Here is a 22,702-nt window from a genome sequence, read left to right as displayed (position 1 = left end):
TCTCCCAGGAAAGGGGCATCCCATTATTAATAGACTCTCATAATTGGACGGGACATTAGCTCATTTCAATAACCAGTTATGGTTATTATATGGAATGATGACATGGAATAACTATATTCCAATAAAATAACCAGTTAGCCCAATTTTTCACCCAATGAAGAAATGCCTCTGTAACATCTCTGGTAGCCAATATTAAGGGGCAAGTCTATGAAGCCTGTTGTGTTTACTGCAGAGATTTTGTTCAGGATGTTGTACCCAATTACCCATGTTGGGTCTAAGAGTTCTAAATATTCCCTTTGGTCTCAGCATCTGGGATGATTATATTTTTCCTAGTCAACCAGTTTGTTTTATAACTATTTTTAAACCATTTTAAACTACTGAACACTGTAAATCTTCAATCAAATTCCATCTCACCCCCACTCTTACCATTTTTCCATTGAAGCTGCTTGTCAAGTTACAAACAACCTCTATTTGGCCAATTCCGGTACACACTTCTTTGTCTTCCTCTGATTTGGTCACTTAGCTACAACTAGAATAGCTGATGACTCCATTCTTCTCACACTACTCTCCTCTTCTGGCTTCCATGATACCGCATTTTCCAATGCTTCCCCTAGTTCTCTGCTTGCTTCTTCCCATTCTCCATTGTTGTCTCCTCTTGGGCCTGACCAGTTGCATTAGAAAACTCAAGAACTGGATCCAGCTCTGGATTCTGAATCTGGCTCTGAAACCACCATCAGGGCTCAGCCCCTTCCTCCTTGCCTTTCACTCATTCCCACTCCTTCATGGTTAGAAAGTTCAACAGTGAAAAAAGAACCACATTGTTTAGATTTAAGGAAAATAGTAAGAATTCTAGGTCTTTGTCTTCTTACAAGTATAAGTGTGTTCCTCTGCTTTTCTCCTGGAAACTTCTTTTTCTTTCCTTAGCCCCCAGCTCTTGAAGAGCAGTGAATTAGGTTGTGGCTCTCTCTTTCTTTTTTTTAAGATTTTTTAAATTTATTTATAAGAGAGAGAGAGAGAGAGAGCGAGCACAGGCAGACAGAATGGCAGGCAGAGGCAGAGGGAGAAGCAGGCTCCCTGCCGAGCAAGGAGCCCGATGTGGGACTCAATCCCAGGACGCTGGGATCATGACCTGAGCCGAAGGCAGCTGCTTAACCAACTGAGCCACCCAGGCGTCCCAAGGTTGTGGCTTTCTTAATTTGATTTAGTAAGTATATATATTTCTGATTTTGTAAAGTTTTTGTTTATTTTATTAGATATCGGGGGCAGAACATTCTGTGATGCAGTGTAAAGCTATACTTTTAATCAGAAGTGTCCTGAGGACGTTTAAGAACGTAAATCAGCCTTTGTGATTCCCTCCTGAAAACCATCCAGTGGCTTCCTTTTGTGCTCAAGAGTAGGATCCAAGCCCCTCACCGTGGCTTATTAGTTGCTCATGTATTCACCAACTTCACTGAGCATGACTCTCATCCTGTATGTGCTCCAAATACATGACTTGCACACTTGCCATTCCGGTGAGTGGAAATCTGTTTCCTGCGGTGGTGCTGGGCTGCCTCCTTGTCCTTCCTAAAGGCCTTTCTGAGAGTGGCCTGCCCTCTCCACTCCAGTTGCTCTTGCTCATGTAAACATGGTTTATTTCCTTCGTAAAAATAATCAGGCTGGAATTACCTTGTTTATTTACTTGTTGCTTTTCTTCCTCTGCCTTCGCTGCCTCACTGAAACTAGAAGAGTTTAAAATGAATGAATGAGTTTCTGATTTGGAAGGTTTAGGGTGAATTAGATTTATTTGTCCTGGTGGAAAAAACCCCCCAAAACCAAAAACAAAACAAAACAAAAAACTCCCCAAAACCCCCACAACCATTGTATTAAATAATGCTTGAGAAGAGCCAAAACTGCGTGACCAAAGGGCCAGTTTTATGAAGGGATCTGTATTTCTTTATGTATTGCTCTAAATTATTCTCGACCTTTAAAATATTCATTATTCTACTCTGATAACAAAATGAATGTATGTGCATTGCAGAAAATAAAAATCACTATACTCCCTTATCCAGCGATAAACACAATATACATTTTGGTGTAGAATCATTCATTCAGGAACTATTTGAGGTACTATTATGTGTCAGGTACTGTTCCAGCAGGCATTAAACAGATGAAATCCCTGCTCTTATGGCCCTTCTGATCTTTCTTCTTTGAATTCCCCCCACATAATTGGGATCATAACTTATTTAAAGTCACCTAAACCAGTTATTTTCACTTATAATATGATACAGACATTTCCCTATGGGATTATTCTACAACATAATCTTAATGGATATATTATATCCTGCCATATGAATATGTTATTATGTATTTAACTGAATCCCAAAGGTTGAAAATTCAGATTATTAATTTTTCAATATTATAAAATAATGTTGTGAATCGTCTTATACATAAATTTTTAAACACATTTCATTATTTTCCTTGGTGTAAATTCCTAGAATTAGAGCTTCTGACTAAAAAGCATGTTTGTTTTAAAGTGTTTAGAATCATGTGATCCAACTGAATTCCAGAAAGTTTGTAAAATATACATACATTCCACAACAGTGTGAGAAAGGGCCCATTTACCTCCACTTTAAGCCAGGTTAGTTGCCATCTTTAAAAAGTTTTTTGTCTAAGGGGCGCCTGGGTGGCTCACAGAGTTAAAGCCTCTGCCTTCGGCTCAGGTCATGATCTCAGGGTCCTGGGATCGAGCCCCGCATCGGGCTCTCTGCTAAGCAGGGAGCTTGCTTCCTCCTCTCTCTCTGCCTGCCTCTCTGCCTGCTTGTGTCAAATAAATAAAAATCTTTAAAAAAAAAAGTTTTTTGTCTAAAATAATATTTAATTGGTATCTAATTTTTTAAAATTTATATTTCTTTGGCTATTTACATGTTTTCATCCATAAATGTCCCTTCATTCTTGGCCTTCTTTTTTGATTGGGAGTATTTATGGCTTTCAAAGTTGATTTGTGGGAACTTGTCATAGAGTTAGGATATTGACCTGCCATGTTCACCACAATTATTATTCTTGATTAGTCATTTACATTTTTGGTAACTTTCTTTCATACTTCTAGAATATTTCATGTCACTTACATAAATATTTTCCTTAATGATTTTCACCTTTGGCATTATGCTTAAAAAGGGCTTTCCAACTCAAGATTTTGTATTTCCCGATTCTTTTATTTCTTTCAGTCTGCCTTCTCCTACTTATCTCTTTAGAATATATGTACAGTTGTGTACATGTATGGATGCTATGTGGTATGGAGTAGATCCAACTATACCATCGAAATAATTAAACAGTAAGTCCAGCAACATTAATCAGGTGCATAGAATCTCATTGCATAGATGTGTCATAATTTATTTGATCCATCTGGGGTTGGACATTTTTGAGAAGTTGGAAAATTATGCCCACTTTTTTTCTCAATATAAAAATTAGGCACAGATCCTCCTTATAAATTCTCCAGGTTCAGTATCATATCTGGATGTGTCATTTGACTCTATGAGGGATTTCATTTTGGAGCAGTTTTGGTGATGACACGATGTGGCTCTGGGGGTAGGTGACTAAAACGGAGTGTAAAGGTCACGAGAAAGGAGGAGTCCTTTGTTACTCACAGCTCACTCCTTTCTCCCATGTCTGCCCACACTGCGGTTGGCTCTGAGGCTCTGCCTGGAAAAACGTCTCCCTCCTCTGTGGGCTTTGAGGTGGAACTTTGGCCCTGCTCTGTCCCATCTGCTTTCTGTTTTCAGAAATCACAAAAATCTCTGGTTTCTGTCTCTCCTGTTTTGAGTATCAAGATGGATTTACTTCTTTTTGTAAATCTTTACTGTAATTTTAATGGAGTTTGAAAATAACTGCTCCTTCTTTTTTAAGCAAAACTACAACACAGAATTAGATAACTTAATTCTGCCTATAGACTCCTCTCTGTTGATAACAACAGGCCACCCTACCACTCTCTCTGATGTTAGGGTATTGCAAATTCTGCCAATGCTACAAGAAAAAAATGGCCCTTTGAGAGCCTAATAAGGCACTGGAACACTAGTATTGTTTGCCACACATGAAAAAAAAAAACAAAACAACCCCACAATTCTGAGTTTTAGCCTTACATTATTCCCAAACAACTGACATGAAGATTCAAGCATAGATACACAGATCCCTGGAACCACACTTGGCCACATCTGTCTCAACAAATATATATCCAGATACATGAGCACAAAAACATAATAGACATAATTGCACTTACATACTTACTTATATATATTTCACACTGATTAAATAAGGAAAAAAAAGAAGGTAAGTGGAGAAGATTGGGTAAGTAAAACTGTAAGTCAAGAAAAAATAGGATTTATTTTGGAAATCATTTCATAGTATACACATATATCTGTAATAATTACATTGTGCACCTTACATAATGTTGTATGTTAATTATAGCTCAATAAAGCTAGACACACACATGTACACATACATATACATGTAAATAAGAGGAGGCTAATTAAAAAAAAATAAAGCATATGCAAGAGACCAAAGAGTAAAACAAGGGAATTTGTAAAGAATGGAGGAGATAGGTAATTCTCCTGGAGGGCTCAGATACTCCTGTTCCTAATGATTCTGAGTTTTTCCTTTACTCTCCTCTGTCATAAACTAGACTTAAAAATATTAACATCCACATTTATTCTTTTTTAAATAACAGCTTTACTGATATGTAATTCATATACCATAAAACCCACCCTTTTGACATGTAGAATGCAGTGGTTTTTAGAACAGAGTTGTGCACCATCACCACTATCTAATTCCAGCACCTCATCATCACCGCCATAAGAAACCTCATCCTCGTTGCATTCACTCCCCATTACCCTTCCTCCTTTGCCTCTGACATCCACAAGTCTATTTTCTATCTCTATGGATTTGTCTATGCTTGACATTTCACATACATGGGATCATATAACGTGTAGCCTTTGTGTCTGACTTCTTTCACTTAGCAGAATGTTTTCAAGGTTCATCCAAGTCATAGATGTGTATCAGGACTTCATTCCTTTTTATAACAAATATTCCACTGTATATATATCACATTTTTTTCATTTTTCATTTTTAAAAATTGTGATAAAAAACACACCACATGATATTGACTATCATAACCATTTTTAAATTTACAGCTCAGTGATATTAAGTACATACACACTGTCGTGCACCAGACCTCCAGAACTTTCCATCTTGCAAAACTGAAACTCTGTGCTTGCGAGACAACTCCCTATTTTCCCTTCCCCAGTCCCTGGTAACCATCATTTTACTTTGTTTCTATGAATCTGACTACTTTAGATACATTATATAAGTGGAATTATACACTACTTGTCATTTTGTGGCTGGTTTATTTCATTTAGCATAATGCCCTCAAGGTTCACCCAGACTGTAGCATGTGACAGAATTTCTTTCCTTTATAAGGCTGAATAGTATTCCTTCGTATGTATTTATGATATTTTGTTTCTCCATTCATCTGTCAATTATCACATTTTTAAAATCCATTCATCACTTGCTGGACATTTGCATTGTTTCCACTTTATGGTTCTTATGCATGCTGTTGGGAACACGCGTGTACAAGGGTTTGTAGGGCCATAGATTTTCAGTTGTCTTGGGTATATACCTGGGTGAGAAATTGCTGAGTCATATGATAATAAGACATTGAACTTTTTGAAGAATTGCCAGACTGTTTCCCAAAGTGGTTGTCTCATTTTACATTCCCACCAACAGTGTATAGTGTTCTAATTTTTCCATAACCCTGTCAACACTTGTTTTGGTTAGTCTTTTTGATTATAGCCATCCTACTGGGTGTGAAGTGGTATCTCATCTTGGTTTTGATTTCCATTTCCCTAATGGTAAATGATGTCTCACATTTATTCCTTAAATGGAAGAGGTGAGGGAATAGGCCCAAGAAAACTGGTCTAGTAGCTTTACTTTCTGTTACAGTGAGATCAGGCTGGCAGGGAATGCAGCGAGGGAGGGTCATTAGGATTACTCAGGTAAAATGTAATATTAATATTGTGGATAATAAGAGCACTAAAGTAATAACAGCTAACAGTGCCAGGCACTGTTCTAAGTGCTTTTACGTGTTATCTCATTTAACACTTGGAACACTCACACCTCATAGCTATTGGAACAACTCCTTCTTCAGAAGAATCCTGGGAGGATTCCTTCAAGGGAGATCATATCTTTTGATCTCTGGTTGTTCTGACATTGAAACTTTTACTCCCCATGACATTTTTCTTCCACGTGGCCATCCGTGTCCTCTGTTAGCTACTCAGAAAAGGCCTTCTCTGAGACTCCACTTCCCCTCTTAAATGACTGCTTGTTTCACCTAGATTCTCACCTTTAGTGTTTACCTCGGGGCCTGAGATTACTTCTTACCACTTAGGGACTAAGAACAGAATATACTTTTGGCTGACTGATCTACACTACATAGTTCTTTTAGTAGAGAGCCCGAGTCACTGAAAGTGAACCTGATCTCCCATCTTCCTTCTCCTTTCAATTATATGTGCCCACACAGGATTATGGGGCCATACCAATCTCATCCCCTCTGGTTCACTGCCTTGTTGGCAAAAGGTCAAAATGACAGTTGTGCAATGAAGCCAATGAGAAGGGCTGAAATGACTGGGGTGGTCTGGTAGGAAGTGTTCTGCTTTGAGAAGTATAGTCAATCTGTCTGGTGGTAAGGCTGAAAACCAGTGAACTAAATTTAATATTTAGTTTCAGATGTTACTGATAACATCCAAGTTTTCAAACACTAATAATCTTTGGGTTATTTTGTTCACCCGACTGACTATAACCTTAGTCATGTCACTCAAATTTTTCCCTTAAGTTATCCAGCTTTCATTTGGTTTTGCTGGCCCATAATCAACAGACAAGTTGCCTCTCTTGAGTGGAGAACATTTATTGAGACTGAGCACATGCACAATTTGTGGGCAATTGAAGGAACTAATTAAACTCTGAAGTTATCAGCAGAAGTTATCTAATAATTGTATAATTATTAGAAATGAACTTTAGGCATAAAAGAAGTAGGATTGTGCTTGACCATTTAAACAGAAACTTAATTCATTGTGATGCAACCACATAATCACACCAAGTCACCAGTGTAAAGAATCAAATCTGGTTTAATATTCCAACAGAAATTAAACAAAAGGTTCAGCTTACAAAAATAGTATTAGATGACTATGTCAGTTATGATTGCTGGGCAGATACTCTCATACCAGACAGACCATGTTAAGGCTTTTGCTTTTAAATACCAGTTCCACTGGTTACACAGTCCATATAATGTCGATACTCTTCAGGGGATAAAGGTAATGAGGAAGTGTGATTCTGCCTTTCCCACAGGTACTATGCACACAGGTGTGTACATAGTAGCATAATACATTTGAATTTTTCTCTAGGTTAAAAATCAGAGGCGAGCTATCCCTAGGATTAGATTAAATCCCATCTATTAATGGCAGAATATAACAGGCAGGGTTAAAGAGGAAAACAGTAAAAATATGTTGGAGGTATTAAAAGATAAGAAAAAAGATAAGAAAAAAGAAAAAAGAAAAAAGATAAGAAAAAAAGATAAAAGAGGGGGAAAAAGGGCTATTAAAAATTATTTTCCACATATTTTCTGATAGAAAATTTTATAAACAGCTTGGAGATATGATAGATTTGTATGCTTTATGAGAACTATGTAGAAATTGGTCATATTATTTTCTTGATCCTCCTTGAGATTTGTAAACTGACTATTGTGCAGTGCTTTGGAGGAATGAGTCTGAAATACCAATGCATGGATAAGATTAACATGTATATATTTTGTATGTTTAGCCAGAGGTATCTGTAACTATCATGTGAATTTCTGAAGTAGATACTCTATAGATCTTTACTTAAAAATTAAGAACATATCTAGGCAGAGTCACTACCAATGACCATTCAAAAATCATTTTTCAGAGTGAGAGACAGAACATAGTGTTGATACTGAGGGTTGTAAACAATGCTGAGGAGAAATTCATTCTTTGTAGGTTTCACTTTTGTCTCTGTTTTCTATCATTTCCTGTACCTGAAGAGAATGAAAAAGAATTTTTTTCCACTTGCAATTTTGGTCAACTTGGAATTACCATATCTTGTGGGGTTAAAATATATAGACATTTAAAATACAAAAGTCCTTGTAGTGACCTAGTACAAATAATTCAGACTGGTAAGTCCAGTATACCCGTTGTAATTTCAGAGGAACCATTAAAATATATATATATTTTAAAGATTTGTTTATTTATTTGAGAGACAGAGAGAGCAGAGTTGGGGAGAGGTAGAAGGAGAGAAAGTGTCAAGCAGACTGCACTGAGTGCAGAGTCCCACACAGGGCTCCATCTCGCAACCCTGAGGTCATGACCTGAGCCAAAACCAAGAGTCAGATGTTTAACTGACTATGCCACCCAGGTACCCCCACTAAAAAATACTAAAAGTAATTATTAGAGCAGTGACTCTATTCTGTGTGATACTGTAATTACACATACATATCATATACATTTTTCAAAACCTATAGAATTCACAACACAGAATTCTAACGTAAACCATGGACTTTAGTTAATGATAATATATCAATATTGGCTCATCACTGCTAAGATATGTACCACACCAATTCAAGGTGTCAATAACAGGGGAACCTAGGGGTGGGAAATGGGGAAAGGAGAAGGAAGTAAATGAGAACTCACTGTACTTTCTGCTTAGTTGTTTTGTAAACCTAAAAACTACTCTAAAAATATAAGGTCTATCAATTTTTTGAAATCACCCTAATGGGAAACCAACAAAAAAAATTCAGAGCATATAACTTCTGAACTAATAGAAAACAGAGTGATAAAAGAAGAAAAAAGTAGAGGAAAATAAACAGAACAGGTAGAACAAATAGCATATAGTTGGACAATAGATGTAAACCCAAATATATCTTTAATAACGTCAAGTATAAATGGGTTAAAATTAAAAGCATGTCAGATTTGAATAATATAAAAAATTTCATGCTACTTATTAGAAAGCCATCTAAAACTTAATGACAGAGTAAAGTTAAAAGTAATAAGCATATTATATCATTTAAAATTGACTAAAATAAATCTGATATAGCTATTATAATACTAAATAGTCATTAGAGTTCATGATGTGCCTCTTAATGATAAAAAGTTCAAGTTACCAGAAAAATATAAGAATCCTAATTCATACATGCCTAATAACATAACTGTAACTACACACACACAGCATAAATTAATAGATCTAAAGTAGACAAGCAAATTCACAATCATACTATAAGACTTGAACAACATATTTTGCAAACTTGATCTAATGAATGTATTTAGAACACTTGATCTAATGGGTGTATTCTAATAATTGCAGAATAAATTTTTTCAACCCCAATTAATTCACTCACAGTAAATCATATGTTGCATCATAAAGCAAGTCAACACATTTCAAATATTTGAAATCTTGTTTTATGAGTAAAGTGCAATTGACTCAGAAATCATTAACCAAAGGGCAATTATAAAATCCAGTATTTGGTAATTTATATAAATAATGTCCCCAAACCCATGAGTTGAAGAAGAAACATAATGAAAATTAGAAACTATTTTGAACTAAATAAGTGAAAATACCACATAGTTAGATTTATGTGATAAAACCTTAAATGTGTGTGTTTTATACAAAAGTAAGAACTGCTTTCTATATGCAAGAATAAGCACTTACAAAACAAATACTGCAAATAACACCTGTATACTATGAACAAGAATCAACTGTTGTGATATACCACATTCATAAAATGAAGAATAAAAATCACATGATTGTCTTAATAGACCAAAAAAATTGATGAAATTTAGCACCTTCTCATGATAAAAACTCTCAAAAAAGAAAGAATAGAAGGAAGTTACCTCAACATAAGAAAGGGCATTTATGAAAAGCCTGCAGCTAACATCATACTCAGTGGTGAAAACCTGAAAACTCTTCCTCTAAGTTCAGGAACAAGACAAAAATACCCACTCTTGCCACTTGAACATAGTACTAGAAGTTCTAGCCAGAGCAATTAGGCAAGGAAAAGAAATAAAAGATATCCAAACCAAGAAGGAAGAAGTAAAATAATTTTTTGTATTTAAAAATGGATTGTATTTTCAGGTTTTTTGTAAGTACCATAATTTTGGATCATAGTCTGAATATTGTGAATAGTATGTGATGTAGACTGAATTCAGTCATATTCCTCTGGTGAACGTTGAAGTAGAAAAAAAACCTCTAAAATTCTTATAGAACCACAAAAGACCTTGAATAGCCAAATAAAGCTGGAAAAAGCAAAACAAAGAGGCATCACACTTCTTTATTCCATATATTACAAGGCTATAGTAATAAAAACAATAAAAACAACAATATGGTACCAATATAAAGACAGATATACAAACCAAAAGAACAGAATAGAGAGCCCAGAAATAAATCTATACATTCATAGTCAACTGATCTTCAATAGAGTGCCAAAGATACACAGAGGGAAAGGAAACTCTTTTCAACACGTGGTACTGGGAAAACTGTTTACACACAAAAGAATGAAATTGGACCCTTAAAAAATAATCAGAATGGATTAAATACTTAAATATAAGACCTGAAACTGTAAAATTCCTAGAAAATAATGTAGAGGGAAAGCTTCATAGCATTGGTCTTGGCAATTATTTCATGGATATGACACCCAAAATACATGCAACAAAACTAAATAAGTAGGACTCCACCAAACTAAAAATCTTCCATATAGCAACAGAAACAATCAAGAGAGTCAACAGGCCACCTACAGAATGGGAGAAAATATTTGCAAACCACATATTTGATAAGGGGTTAATCTCCAAAATACATATTGTAACACATACAACTCAATAGTAAACAAACAAACAAACTAATAACCTAATTTAAAAATGGACTAAGGACTTGAATAGACATTTCTTCAAAGAAGACATACAAGTGACCAACAGGTATATGAAAAAATGTTCAATGTCACTAATCATGAGGGAAATGCAAATCAAAACCACCAAAAGACATCATCTCACACCAGTTAGGGTAACTATTACCAAAACAAAAAGACATTAATTTGTAGGCAAGGCTGTGGAGAAATTGGAACCTTTGCCCACTATTGGTGGGAATGCAAACATAGTGTAGCCACTATGGAAAACAGTATGGAGAATCCTCAAAAAAAAAAAAAAATAGAACTTCATATGATCCAGCAATCCAACTTCTGGGATTGCTCTATTTATCCAAAAGAATTGAAATCAGGATCTTGAAGAGATATGTTCATTGCAGCACTATTCATAGTAGCCATGATGTGGAAACAATCTAAATGTCAATCAACAGATAAATGGATAAAGATCATGTGGTATATACACATAATGAAATACTATTCAGTCTCAAAAAGAACAAAGTTTTGCAATATGTGACAATATGGATGAATAAAGACATTATGCGAAGTAAAATAAACCAGTCACAGAAAGACAAATACTGTATCCCCTTACATGATGTATAAAGTGCAAATTCATAGAATCAAGGAATGGAATCATGGTTGCCAATGGTTAGGGAGAGGGGGAAGTGGGGAGATACTAATTCATGGGCAGAAAGTCTCAGTTAAGCAAGATGAATAAGCTATAGAGATCTACTATACAACATTGTACCTATAATCAATAATAATGTAAGGTACACTTAATAATTTGTCAAAAAGGTAGATCTCATGTTAAACGTTCTTACCACAATAAAATGTTAAAAACAAATGGAAAAGACAATCAACAGATGCTAACGCAAGATGATGCAATTTGAGATTATCAGATAGGCATTTTAAAGCAGTTATTATAACTATGTCAAGGAAAGTGAAAGTCAAGAAAAATATACTGGAAATCAAAGAAAATATAAACTATCCCAGAAGATAAGTAGAAAATAAAGAAAAGGACCAAACAGAAATTTTAGAACTGAAAATTAAAAAAAAAAAATCACTGGATGGGCTTAATAGAGAATAAAGATGACAGAAGAAAGAGTCAGTGAGCTTGAAAATAGAGCCAAGGAGTTATTTGACCTGGAGAGCAAGAAAATTTGAAAGAAATGAAGAGAACTTTAGGGCATCTGTGGGATAATATCGATATCAAGGTCTAATATAAGGTTAATTTGAGTATCAAAAAGAAAAGAGGGAGAAAGAATGGGGCAGAAAAATATCTGAAGAAACTGGCAGACAACTTCCAAAATTTGATGAAAGACATAAATTTATAAGATTTAAGTGGCTCGGCTAACTCCCCAAATCATAAATTCCAATGAACACCATGGTAAAACCTCTGGAAACTAAAGAAAATGAGAATATTATGAAGGCAGAAAAAAATGGCCCATTATGTAGAAGGGAACAACAATTTGGATGGCTGTGGATTTCTCATCCAAAATTATGAAGGCCAGGAATGAGTAAAATTACTTTTTTAAGAGCTGGACAAGTCAATTCAGAATTCTATAGCCAGCAAAAATGTTCTACAAGAAGGAATGTGTCAGAGATTATCAGGTGAAAGAAAACGAAGAGTCTTCTTTGCCATCAGTGCTGCAGTACAAAAAATGCTGGAAGGGGGCGCCTGGGTGACTCAGTGGGTTAAAGCCTCTGCCTTCGGCTCAGGTCATGATCCCAGGGTCCTGGAATCCAGTCCTGTATCAGGCTGTCTGCTCAGCAGGGAGCCTGCTTCCCTTCATCTCTCTCTGCCTGCCTCTCTGCCTACTTGCGATCTCTGTCTGCAAATAAATAAATAAAATCTTTTAAAAAAATGCTGGAAGAAGTTTTTCATGTTGAAAGGAAATAACTTCAGAGAGAAATACAAAAATTCACAAAGGAAGTAAGAACATTAGAAACAGAAACTATGTAGATAAATGTAAAAGATGACTTTTGTTTTCTCTTAAGTTCCTTAAAATACAGATGATTATTTAAAGCCAAAATTATTGTCTTGTGGGAGTTTTCACTTATGTGGAAAGTGATGGATATGACAAGTTTAACATAAAAGAATAGATGGGACTAAAGGACTCTGTATGATAATAAAGTTTCCTTTTCATGTGCAGCAATACAAATATTAATTGTATACTGTGGAAGGTTAGCAATACATATTGCAATCCCTAGAGCAATCACTAAAAATAATAAGAGGTATAGCTAAAAACCAATATACAAATTAAAGTAGAATACTGAAATTACTCAAATAATCTAAGAGAAAGTGATGACAGAGGAAGAGAAGAATGAAAAAGACAAAAAGAAAAATAATAAAATGAGAGCTCTAAATTCAACCATATTGATAATTAGGTTAAATGCTAATGGTCTAAACCAGGGATTAGCAAACTTCTTCTGAAAAGAGCTGGATACTACATATTTTAGGCATTGCAGAACACAAACTATTTGTTGATGCTATGGAATCTCCCTCCCCCTTTCCTTTATTGAACTTATTTCTCTTCTTCTTCCTCTCTCCTTCCTTCTTCTCCTTCTTCCTCTCTCTCCTCTTTCTTCTTCTCCTCCTCCTCCTTCCTCTTCAACCACTTTAAAATGACAAATTCTTTCTAACCTTGTGGGCCATTTAAAACTAGGTGGTCCATAGTTTGCCTACCCTTGTTCTAAATGGCTCAATTAAAAAGCAGAGAATATCAGAAAGGATAATAAAGACCCAACTATGTAGTACCTACAAGAGACACAATTCAAATATAAAGCATAGATAGGTGAAAATAAATGGATGAAAAAAATATACCAAGTGAACTATAAGATATGAAGGCTGGACTGGATATATTAATATCAGAGAAAACAGACTTCAAGGCAAAGAATTTTACCAAGGAGAAAGCTAGACATTTCATAATGATTAAAGAGTCAATTAATCAGAAAGACATAATAATCACAAATGTGCATGTACCTTGCTGTTTTCAGAAGATATCCTGGCATTAATGTAGGGAAAAAGAACCCAAGAGGAACTCAGTAGATCCTTGAGTTGAGAAGACAAAGCTGAGATCCTGGGGAAACCAAGACAGTTATAGTACATAGGGCAGAGTGCCAGAGATGAGAGAATGGTACAGAAAGCACTCTGGAAAGCTGCAGAAAGTCCCCTTCAAGTTATCCTCTGAATATTGATCAGTGTATGTGTGTGAGAAAACTAGCAGAGGCCTCGGCAAATTGATCTACAGGAATAGTGCCTATTACCACCAGTCAAACTGGAAAACATCATGATTCATGGGGCATTGGGTAGAATACTCAAAAGGGTCTTGCCTTAGTAGTGGGAAATAGCCCTAGACTGAAAACTCTTCTGCTCCTCTAAAAAATCTTAAAAGCAAAATCTGAAAAGATCAAGCTGTTTTCAAGTAAATTAGCAGGGCCCCAAAATAAAGTCCAAGAATATTTACAAGAATACAAAAAATTCTACCACCCATCCAAGGCAAAATTCATAATATCTTACACCAATCAAAAATTGCCAGGTATATACCTACAATGAATACAATGTTATGTGTCAATTACAGCTCAATAAAAAAATTACCAGGCATATAAAGAAGCAGGAAAATTAAAACCGTTATTATAACTGTATTCTCTATGTGCAAAAAGTGAAGTAGAGATATTATTACTCTAGAAAAGACACAAACTAAACTCCTAGGGATGAAACTACAGCATTATAATGTATGCAGTGAGAAACATACTTTATTATTAATGGGAATTTAGACACTGCAGAAAACAAGATTAGTAAACTTGAAGACATAGTGATAGAAAGTATCCAAAATGATATATAGAGAGGGAAGAAATTTAATAGAGAATCAAGTGAGCTGTGAGACAACTTCAAAGGGCCCATTATATGTGTAACTGAGTTCCAAGAGGAGGAAGCTGAGACAGAAAAATGTCTGAAGAAACATTTGGCTGACAACTTTCCAAATATGATGAAGACCATGAGCCCACAGTTCCTAGAAGTTCAACGCACCACATAAGAAACATGAAGAAAAGCAGAGTAATGCCACTTTATGTGAGAGTATAAACTGATCAAAGTATTTTGGAAAATTTTGGGGCAGCCATCTTTTAAAGCTGAACTTTGGTCAATACCCTACAACTTAGCAATTCTCTTTCTAGGTATGAACCCAATAGAAATGCATGTACATATGCACCAAGAGGTAAGTACAAATGTTCACTGCTGCATTATTCAGAACAACCCAAAGTCTAACTCAGAATAGAGGATACAGAAATGAAAAGGAATGAATTTCATAAACATACCATTGCTCAAAAGAAGCCAGCCCTCAAATAGTACATAATATTTGATTTCATTTATATAAAAATCTAAAAAAAAAGCCAAACTAATCTAGAAGTCCGAATAGTGGTTATTTTGTGGAAGAGAAAGGGTAGTGATTGGAAATAGGCACCATATGGGATTTGAGGAACTGGTAACATTCTATCTCTTGAAGTGGTCGGTAGTTTCATGGGTTTACTAAATTAGTGGTAATTTGTCAAGTTGTACAGTTTTGACTTAATGTAATTTCCTGTATGTATGCTTGAAAAGTTTTGAAAATAAAAATAGACATATTTTACTACATTACCAGAATAAGGGAGAAAAAATCATGCAATCATCTCAATAGATACAGAAAAATAATCTGACAAAGTTAATGATTCATGATGAACAACTCTCAGAAAACAGATTAAGACAACAACTTCCTTAATATGGTTAATAGTATCTATAGAACACGCCAAACATCATACTTAACGGTTAAATAGGGAAAACTTTTTTTTTTTTTTAAAGATTAAGAGCAAGCAAAGTAAACCACTGTAGCTACTTCTATTCAATATTAATTCTACTGGAGATTCCCTAACTAGTGTAGTGTATTAGTCAGTGTCCCAACAGAAAATAGAGGGCACATTCAAAATAGAATTCAATAAAGGTTCATTCAGAAAGGGTTCATTCAAAAGAATTAGGCATAGGGGAGTCACAGAAGATAACACAATAATCCAAAGCCAGTAAAAGTGGAGATAACCTCTTAACCTTGAAGGTCAAGAGGAATTCAGAAGCAGAGACTCATGTAAAAAGTTGTCTTGAGAGGAGCAGAGACCTCCAGACAACTCAAGATAGGTCATAAGGGAAAAGACCAGGGAAATAAACCTGATCTCACTCTCTTTCCTCCTCCCAATCATCCTCCAGAGTTTCCCATTGGTTAACCCATCCAGAAGTCAGAAGGAATGAAAGCCTGTTGATCTAGTCTATATGGATTAGCTACTTTGTAGGGTAGAAAAGAAAAAAAGGTGGATCTGAAGAGGCAAAGAGAAATGCAATAAGACAAGTGGGAAAAAAAAGGATAAGGATCAGAAAAATCAAATAAAACTCACTATTTGCAAATGATATGATTATATATGTAGAAATACCCACACTATCTACAAATATGTGTTTAGAATTAATAAGTTGAATTCAATAAGGTTGCTGGATATAATATCAGCAAAAAAATTGCTGTATTTCTATATGCCAGCATATAGAACCTGAAATTTCAAAAATTTCTATTTACAAAGGCATCAAAATTGTAAAATACCTATGAATAAGTCTATCAAAAATATGTAAAATATTCGTGCAAATAACTGTACTGAGAGAAATTGAAGACCTAAGTAAATGCGGAGGATAAAGGATTAGAAATACTCATTGTTTCAAGCCATCCCTTCTTCCCAAACTGATCTACAGATTCAGCACAGTCCTAGTAAAAATCTCATCAGTGTGTGTTTCTAATTGTGTGTGTATGTGTTTGTGACTTGATAAATAACTCCAAATATTGATATGGGAATGCACAGGCCTAAGAATAAACAAGATATTTTTAAAGAGAAGTAAGATATGATGAATTGTTCTGATTGATTTTAAGACTTAATTTTACGGTATACTAATTAAGACAGTCTTGTATGGAGCAAGGATAAACAAATATACCATCAAAATTAACTAAAAAGCAGTATGGGAGGTACGGTCCTTTTACTAAAGGTGCTTGGTTAATTGGATGTCTGGTTAGAAAAGAAAATGTAACTTGATCCCACCTCACACCCTACACAAAGTCAATTCTGAAGTGACTGGATACCAATGTCAAAGGCAAAATAAAGTAAATTTAACCCCCTGCCAAAAAAAAAAAAAAATCTACAACTCTTTATAATATAAGGGGCTATGTCAGGAGTTTGGACTAAGAAGACTTCCAAAAGAGGACACCAGAGGTACTAACCATGAATTAAAAAGGTTGTAAATGTAACTGTATCAAAATTAAGAATTTCTTCACAGACCTGTACCCCTGGGGATAAACATACATTATATGTTTATAAAAAAATTTAAAAATTAATAAAAAAATTAAGAATTTCTGTTCATCAAAAGATACCTTCTTTTGAAGGGAAGGCAGAGAGCAGGAAAAGAAACCTGCAAGAAACTCAACAAAGGGCTCATACCCTTCTAGAAATCGTATAAAACTGTGACAAGTGCGTAAGAAAAAGACAAACAATAGAAAAAGAAGTACTTCCAAATGGCCAATAAACAAGTTAAAAGGTATGCAGCTGCCTTAGTCATCAGGAAAAAGCAGATGGATGCTGCAGATGGACGCTACAGATGGACGCTGCAGATGTTATTATTTACCCATGAATATGGCTAATGCTAAAAAGACATTAGCGTTCAACATTTTGTAAGTGCTCACTTCATGATAACCCATGGAGTTGGACATGTTTTGTTTTGGGTGCATGTATGTGTGCTGCATTTTACAACAAACAGAATTAAAAGCTTGTTCTCTTTCTCCTATTCCATACCTGGCACAGCATAAAACTGAGGGGGTCCTCTGGCTTTTCATAGACTAAGTTCTCAGTGATCTGCTGAGAGAGAGCATGAGGCATCACATTATGGTTCTGAGCTGAAGTTAAGTGGTCAGGTTCTAGCTGAAGCTACATTTTGCACTAACCCAACACCATAGTCTTTTAAAGAAATTTATGTATCTCAAGGGGCGCCTGGGTGGCTCAGTGGTTTAAGGCCTTTGCCTTTGGCTCAGGTCATGATCCCAGGGTCCTGGGATCGAGCCCCACATCAGGCTCTCTGCTCATCAGGGAACCTGCTTCCTCCTCTCTCTCTGCCTGCCTCTCTGCCTACTTGTGATCTCTGTCTGTCAAATAAATAAATAAAATCTTAAAAAAACAATTTATGTATCTCTACAAAGTGACAAATTACTTTCTGACTACTGATAAAACAAGGCAAATTAAAGTAAAATATAGAAGAATAAAAATTTCATAATAAATAGCAATGGATATTTTTCTAGCTTCCAAGATCAAACAAGTAGTGAGAAAGTTTTGGACAAAGTTTTTGTTTTGAGAATTGTGATTTGCTAGCCTGAGAAATAAATGAATTAATCACTTTATCTTTATTCAAAAGAAAAGTCTTTTGAGTAAATTAAAAACATGATATGTCTTTACATAGAAACTTCCTCGTGAGGTATTTGATTTTAAAAGGTGAAAAAGACGTTTAATGTTTATAATAATAAATGAGAAAGCATATACAAAACTTCAAAATTCACCTCCATACTTTGTTGTTGTTTAATAACCCAAAAAATTATAATAAAGCAAGCAGAAGTCTCATTTGCAGGGAATAACAGTTGGGCAAGTTTCAGGTATAAAATATTTAATATCCTTTTAATGCACCCATGCCAATTACATATTTCATATATGTTTCTATTGAGCACATACTTGGTAACTAATTTTTCATATAATAATGTTGTATTCTCAAGTACTGTTTTTCCTTGACAGATGAAGGAAATTATTTATAAAATGATTTGATTTCTACTTTCTTCAATTCATTAATAATTTGTAGTTCTCTCATTAAAGCCAGAAAACCCAGCCATTAGCACTCTCCCACAAAAGGATATTTTAAGAAAGTAAAGGCATAGAGCAGGGTTGATGGAGTAAAATCACTCTGTTTTATATGAGGAAACTAAGATTCACTGAAGTTAATTAATTTTCTCCAAATCACAAAGATGAGAATTGGCAAAGTTAGAATGGGGCTTTGGCTAACAGATTGCATAATCTGCGCTCTTACCTCTCTACCCTACTTACCTGAAACTTAAGCTTTCCCAGTTTAAATTTTTTTTTTCTCCCAGTTTGCACATTTTCATTTGAGGTAGGCCATTTTTATTTTACACCTTTCTAACCACAACGTTACTACATGTACACATTATGATATACATACTTGTGCCTTGGTGGGTAATAATATTAACATAAAAATAAATATTTGGAAAAACAAAAACAACCCACCAAATAACAAAAAATTATATAAATGTGATAATCTCTTCTAATTCTCTACTGACCAAGAAAATGTCACACTTTCAAGGAGGCTCCAGCCCCATATCCTGAGGTCAATGAAATTTGTAACTTCAAGAATTAAAAGCAACTTTCAACTACTTCTTTTTCTCCCTAAGGAATGCAGTTTTTAGGTAGTCCCAGATTGGTCATCTTGTGAAAGTATTATATTTGTGCCTGAAAAAGCTTTTTTCTTGCCTTTTCAATTGCCAATATTTTGTCTTTCCTTCCCAGTCTGACTCAAGCTTTAAGCCTTGGCCAACTTTTCCCCTATCAACTAACCTGCCTTATCTCTAATCCCTCTGAAGGGCTTCATACTACAGTAAGTAGCATTCTTTGTTTTTTTGTCTTTATTTCCCCAATTTTATTTATTTATTTATTTATTTATCTGAAAGAGAGAGAGCATGAGGTGGGGGAGGAGCAGAGGGAGAGGGAGAAGCAGACTCCTAGCTGAGCAAGGAGCCTGATGTGGGGCTTGATCCCAGGACCCCGAGATCCTGACTTGAGCCTAAGGTACACTACCTCCACTGACTGAGCCCCCCAGGTACCCTCATTCTTTGATATTTCTCATTTACTACTTTTGGTTAACACATTTCAGTGCACTTACTGACTTCTCAATGAGTTTATATCCTTTTTATAACAAAGACCCATTCTTGTATCTCTATGAGCCAGGTCCAAGTTTGTCTTTTACATTGTAATCACTGTAAAACTCACTCATAAAGAACAGGGTTGAGAGGTTTACCTTGAATATTTGCAGAATGTGGTGCTTCTCCATGTATCGTAGTGAAACTTGATAAGGATCTTCATATACAATAGGAGGGAACTGCCTCCTATAAGTTTGATTGTATCCAAAAGATTTCCTTCCTTCTTGGTGTTCTGGAACATCATCCTGAAATAGAAATATCCCCCCACCAGAGAGTCTTTAATAAACTGAAAAGACCCAGGAAGTTCTCTTGTTATTGTTATTATCAGTGGAATCTGATGTTGGAGGGACCTGAACACCAGGAGCTGGAGAAAAGACACATTCTGATGACAGACCTGACTGGTCCCCCTGGCAACATAATGCACCTCAAGTCCCGGGACGTACCTTACACATCTCCAATCTACTTCAAATACTTTTCCCTTCATAGGGATCTCCAACTGATTCCAAAAGCCTTTCCTTTGGAGGAATCCCAGAGAGGGGAAATGACTTAGTGCCCCAGAGCAGGCAGCAGAACGAGGTCTTGAAACCCAGGTCTCCTGAATCCTGGCTCATGATCCTTCCTGAATGCCTTCCTGTAGCAGCAGAACAACAAATCTATTTCCCACTCTATTTCCTGCCTTTCTGGGATCTCCTGCCCTTCCTGAATCAACTGCAGGTTTATTCCTCATCTTTGAGGAATAAGGTTTATTCCTCAAAGATGGAACAGGCAGGTTTATTCCTCATCTTTGATTCAACATGTACCCTCTCCCTGCCCCCATACCACCACAACAGGCCCTTGCCTTGGCCTTCAATCCCCCAGGTGGTTATCAAATGCCCCTTTAACCTACAGGCTTGGTTTCTACAGCTTCAGTTTTTTCTTGACTGATGATATAGTCCAACTTGGGTGAGATATAGGGGAATCTCTGGGAATAGACTTGGTCTTTTGCTTGCAAATCACTGGTGAATCTGGCACCAAACGAGCCAAAGGCTGGCAGATAGGTCTCACTTTCATTGTCAGTCTCAACTGAAACTGGGGAATTGTCACCGGTGGTTTCTTTGGTCTCAAATTCACAGGGTTCTATTCTGGGCTCAGCTTCTTTGTACGCCTTAATGTCACCAAATTGGGCAAATATTCTGTCATCGTACTGGCCAGGTGCTCCATAGTTAGCTAGGTAGTCCTTGTAGTAATTCTCTTCAGCCATTAAGTGTTCCATCTCGTCACCGTAGTCAGCATTGTCAACGGGAAGGTGATCGGCACTGCGGTCAGCTTGGTCAGCAGCTTCCTCATACACATCTTGATGAGTCTTTAGAGATGGTACGAGGTCAGCTTGGTTAGATGGTCTATGACCAGTCTTTTCAGAAGTTCTTCGTTCAGCCAGGCCAGACAACCTGCTGTCGATCTTTTCAGAAGTTCTTCGTTCGACCAGGCCGGACAACCTGCCGTCTATCTGTTCTAAAGTTCTGTTGTCAGACTGGCTGGGCATTCTGTGGCCAATCTGTTCAGAGGCTCGTTGTTCTGATGAGACAGACAATCTATGGTGACTCTGTTCATAAGCTCTTGGCTCAGTCTGGCTGGACATCCTGCGGTCAATCTGCCCGTAATCTCTGCTTTCAGCCTGGTAGGACCTCCTGCGTTCAGACTGCTCAGAAGTTCTTTGTTCACGTGGAAGAAACATCTGGCTGTCAGTTTCTTCCACCTGTACACGATTGGTTTGTCTAGATGTCCTCCTGTCTGTCTGTTCATACATTCTTTGGTTGTCCTGATCAGATGCACTACGCTGAGCAACATTTGCGTGGTCGGATGCCCTGAGATCCGCTTGATCGGATGCTTGGAGCCCGGTGGGTTCAGATCCTTTGTGGTCAGTCTGTCCCGACATTCTTTGGGCAGCCTGCTCAGCTGTTCTGGGATCAGTCTGGTCCTCTACGTTTTCTTCATCCTGGTTCTGCCGGTTGTCTTCCTGGCCATCTGTGTGGCTGTCATCTGGGGACTTGGCTGTGCTTTCAGGTGCCAAGGATTCTGCGGGAGCCTCTTCGGGAGGCTCTTCCATTTTCTGCCCTGGCTGGTCTAGGTTGCCAGACGCGGTGGGTGGGGCGGACCTGGTCTCCTAGGTGACCTTCACAGGGTGGGCGACGTTGCCGCCCACAGCTTTGTTCGGGCCTCTGTGCGCTAGCTCTTCTGGGTGCTCGGGCGCCACCTTGCCCGAGTTAGAACTGCCTCGGGCTCTGTGTGCCGCCAGGAGTGCCCAGTCCACGGACGCTCAGTGTGGACGCGAGAGCAGGGCGGGTGCTCTCGTCGTGAGAAGAGGTGATGACCTTACGCGGCGGTCGCTGCTGCCCAGCCACTAGTCTCCGGCCTCTGTGAATCGACGCCCCAGAACTGTACCCACCGCCTTTTCTTGTGGAAGCTCCCAGCGGGCGTGTGACCCGAAAACGTTCAGGTACCTCAACTCGAATCCCCACCGCAGTGATAGCCGAGGAGGCTGCGGCCGACCACAGGGGGGCAGCACACACGCTCGGCGCTCGCTGCTGCCATCCAATCAGATCCACGCTCCGGGCCGCCGACTCCCGCCGCCTCACGGTCCTGCGGGAGTGCTGGGTTCATGCCGGGCGCCGCGCCAGGGAATGCCCCTGCGAACTGCGCCGTCTGCTTTAGACTCTAACCGGTATTGTAGCGATGTGGCCAAATCCTTGGTTTT

General features: G+C 37.1%; 1 protein-coding gene across 5 annotated transcripts; it reads right to left on the bottom strand.

Annotated features, from left to right (window-relative positions):
• Positions 1 to 1,497: 1,497 nt before the first annotated feature.
• On the bottom strand, positions 1,498 to 22,303 carry TEX55 (testis expressed 55). 5 transcript variants are annotated; one of them, XM_032852282.1, is made up of 4 exons: positions 20,855 to 22,303; positions 20,067 to 20,213; positions 17,792 to 17,854; positions 1,498 to 1,718 (listed from the first exon to the last, which is right to left on the bottom strand). In XM_032852282.1, the coding sequence occupies exons 1-4, from the start codon at positions 22,052 to 22,054 to the stop codon at positions 1,710 to 1,712; spliced, it is 1,419 nt and encodes a 472-aa protein (XP_032708173.1). In that variant the 5' UTR covers positions 22,055 to 22,303; the 3' UTR covers positions 1,498 to 1,709. The 5 variants fall into 5 exon arrangements, with proteins under 5 accessions (XP_032708173.1, XP_032708174.1, XP_032708175.1 ...); XM_032852283.1 differs by having other exon boundaries at positions 17,792 to 17,851; XM_032852280.1 differs by lacking the exon at positions 1,498 to 1,718 and adding an exon at positions 7,604 to 8,074.
• Positions 22,304 to 22,702: the final 399 nt, after the last annotated feature.

The sequence above is a fragment of the Lontra canadensis genome, unplaced genomic scaffold (assembly GCF_010015895.1).
Source record: "Lontra canadensis isolate GAN:19392208 unplaced genomic scaffold, GSC_riverotter_1.0 scaffold6, whole genome shotgun sequence".
Lineage (NCBI taxonomy): Eukaryota > Metazoa > Chordata > Mammalia > Carnivora > Mustelidae > Lontra > Lontra canadensis.
The sequence above is the reverse complement of the archived record's forward strand: the minus strand, read 5'-3'. Positions and strand labels throughout refer to the sequence as shown.

Excerpts from the sequence above, each read along its gene's own strand:
- TEX55 (XM_032852280.1), bottom strand. The coding sequence starts at position 22,054 with ATGGAAGAGCCTCCCGAAGAGGCTCCCGCAGAATCCTTGGCACCTGAA. Across the intron at positions 20,214-20,854 it reads AAGCTGTAGAAACCAAGCCT|GATGATGTTCCAGAACACCA; the intron begins GTAGGTTAAAGG and ends TTTCTATTTCAG. Across the intron at positions 17,855-20,066 it reads ACATTCTGCAAATATTCAAG|CAGATCACTGAGAACTTAGT; the intron begins GTAAACCTCTCA and ends GCTCTCTCTCAG.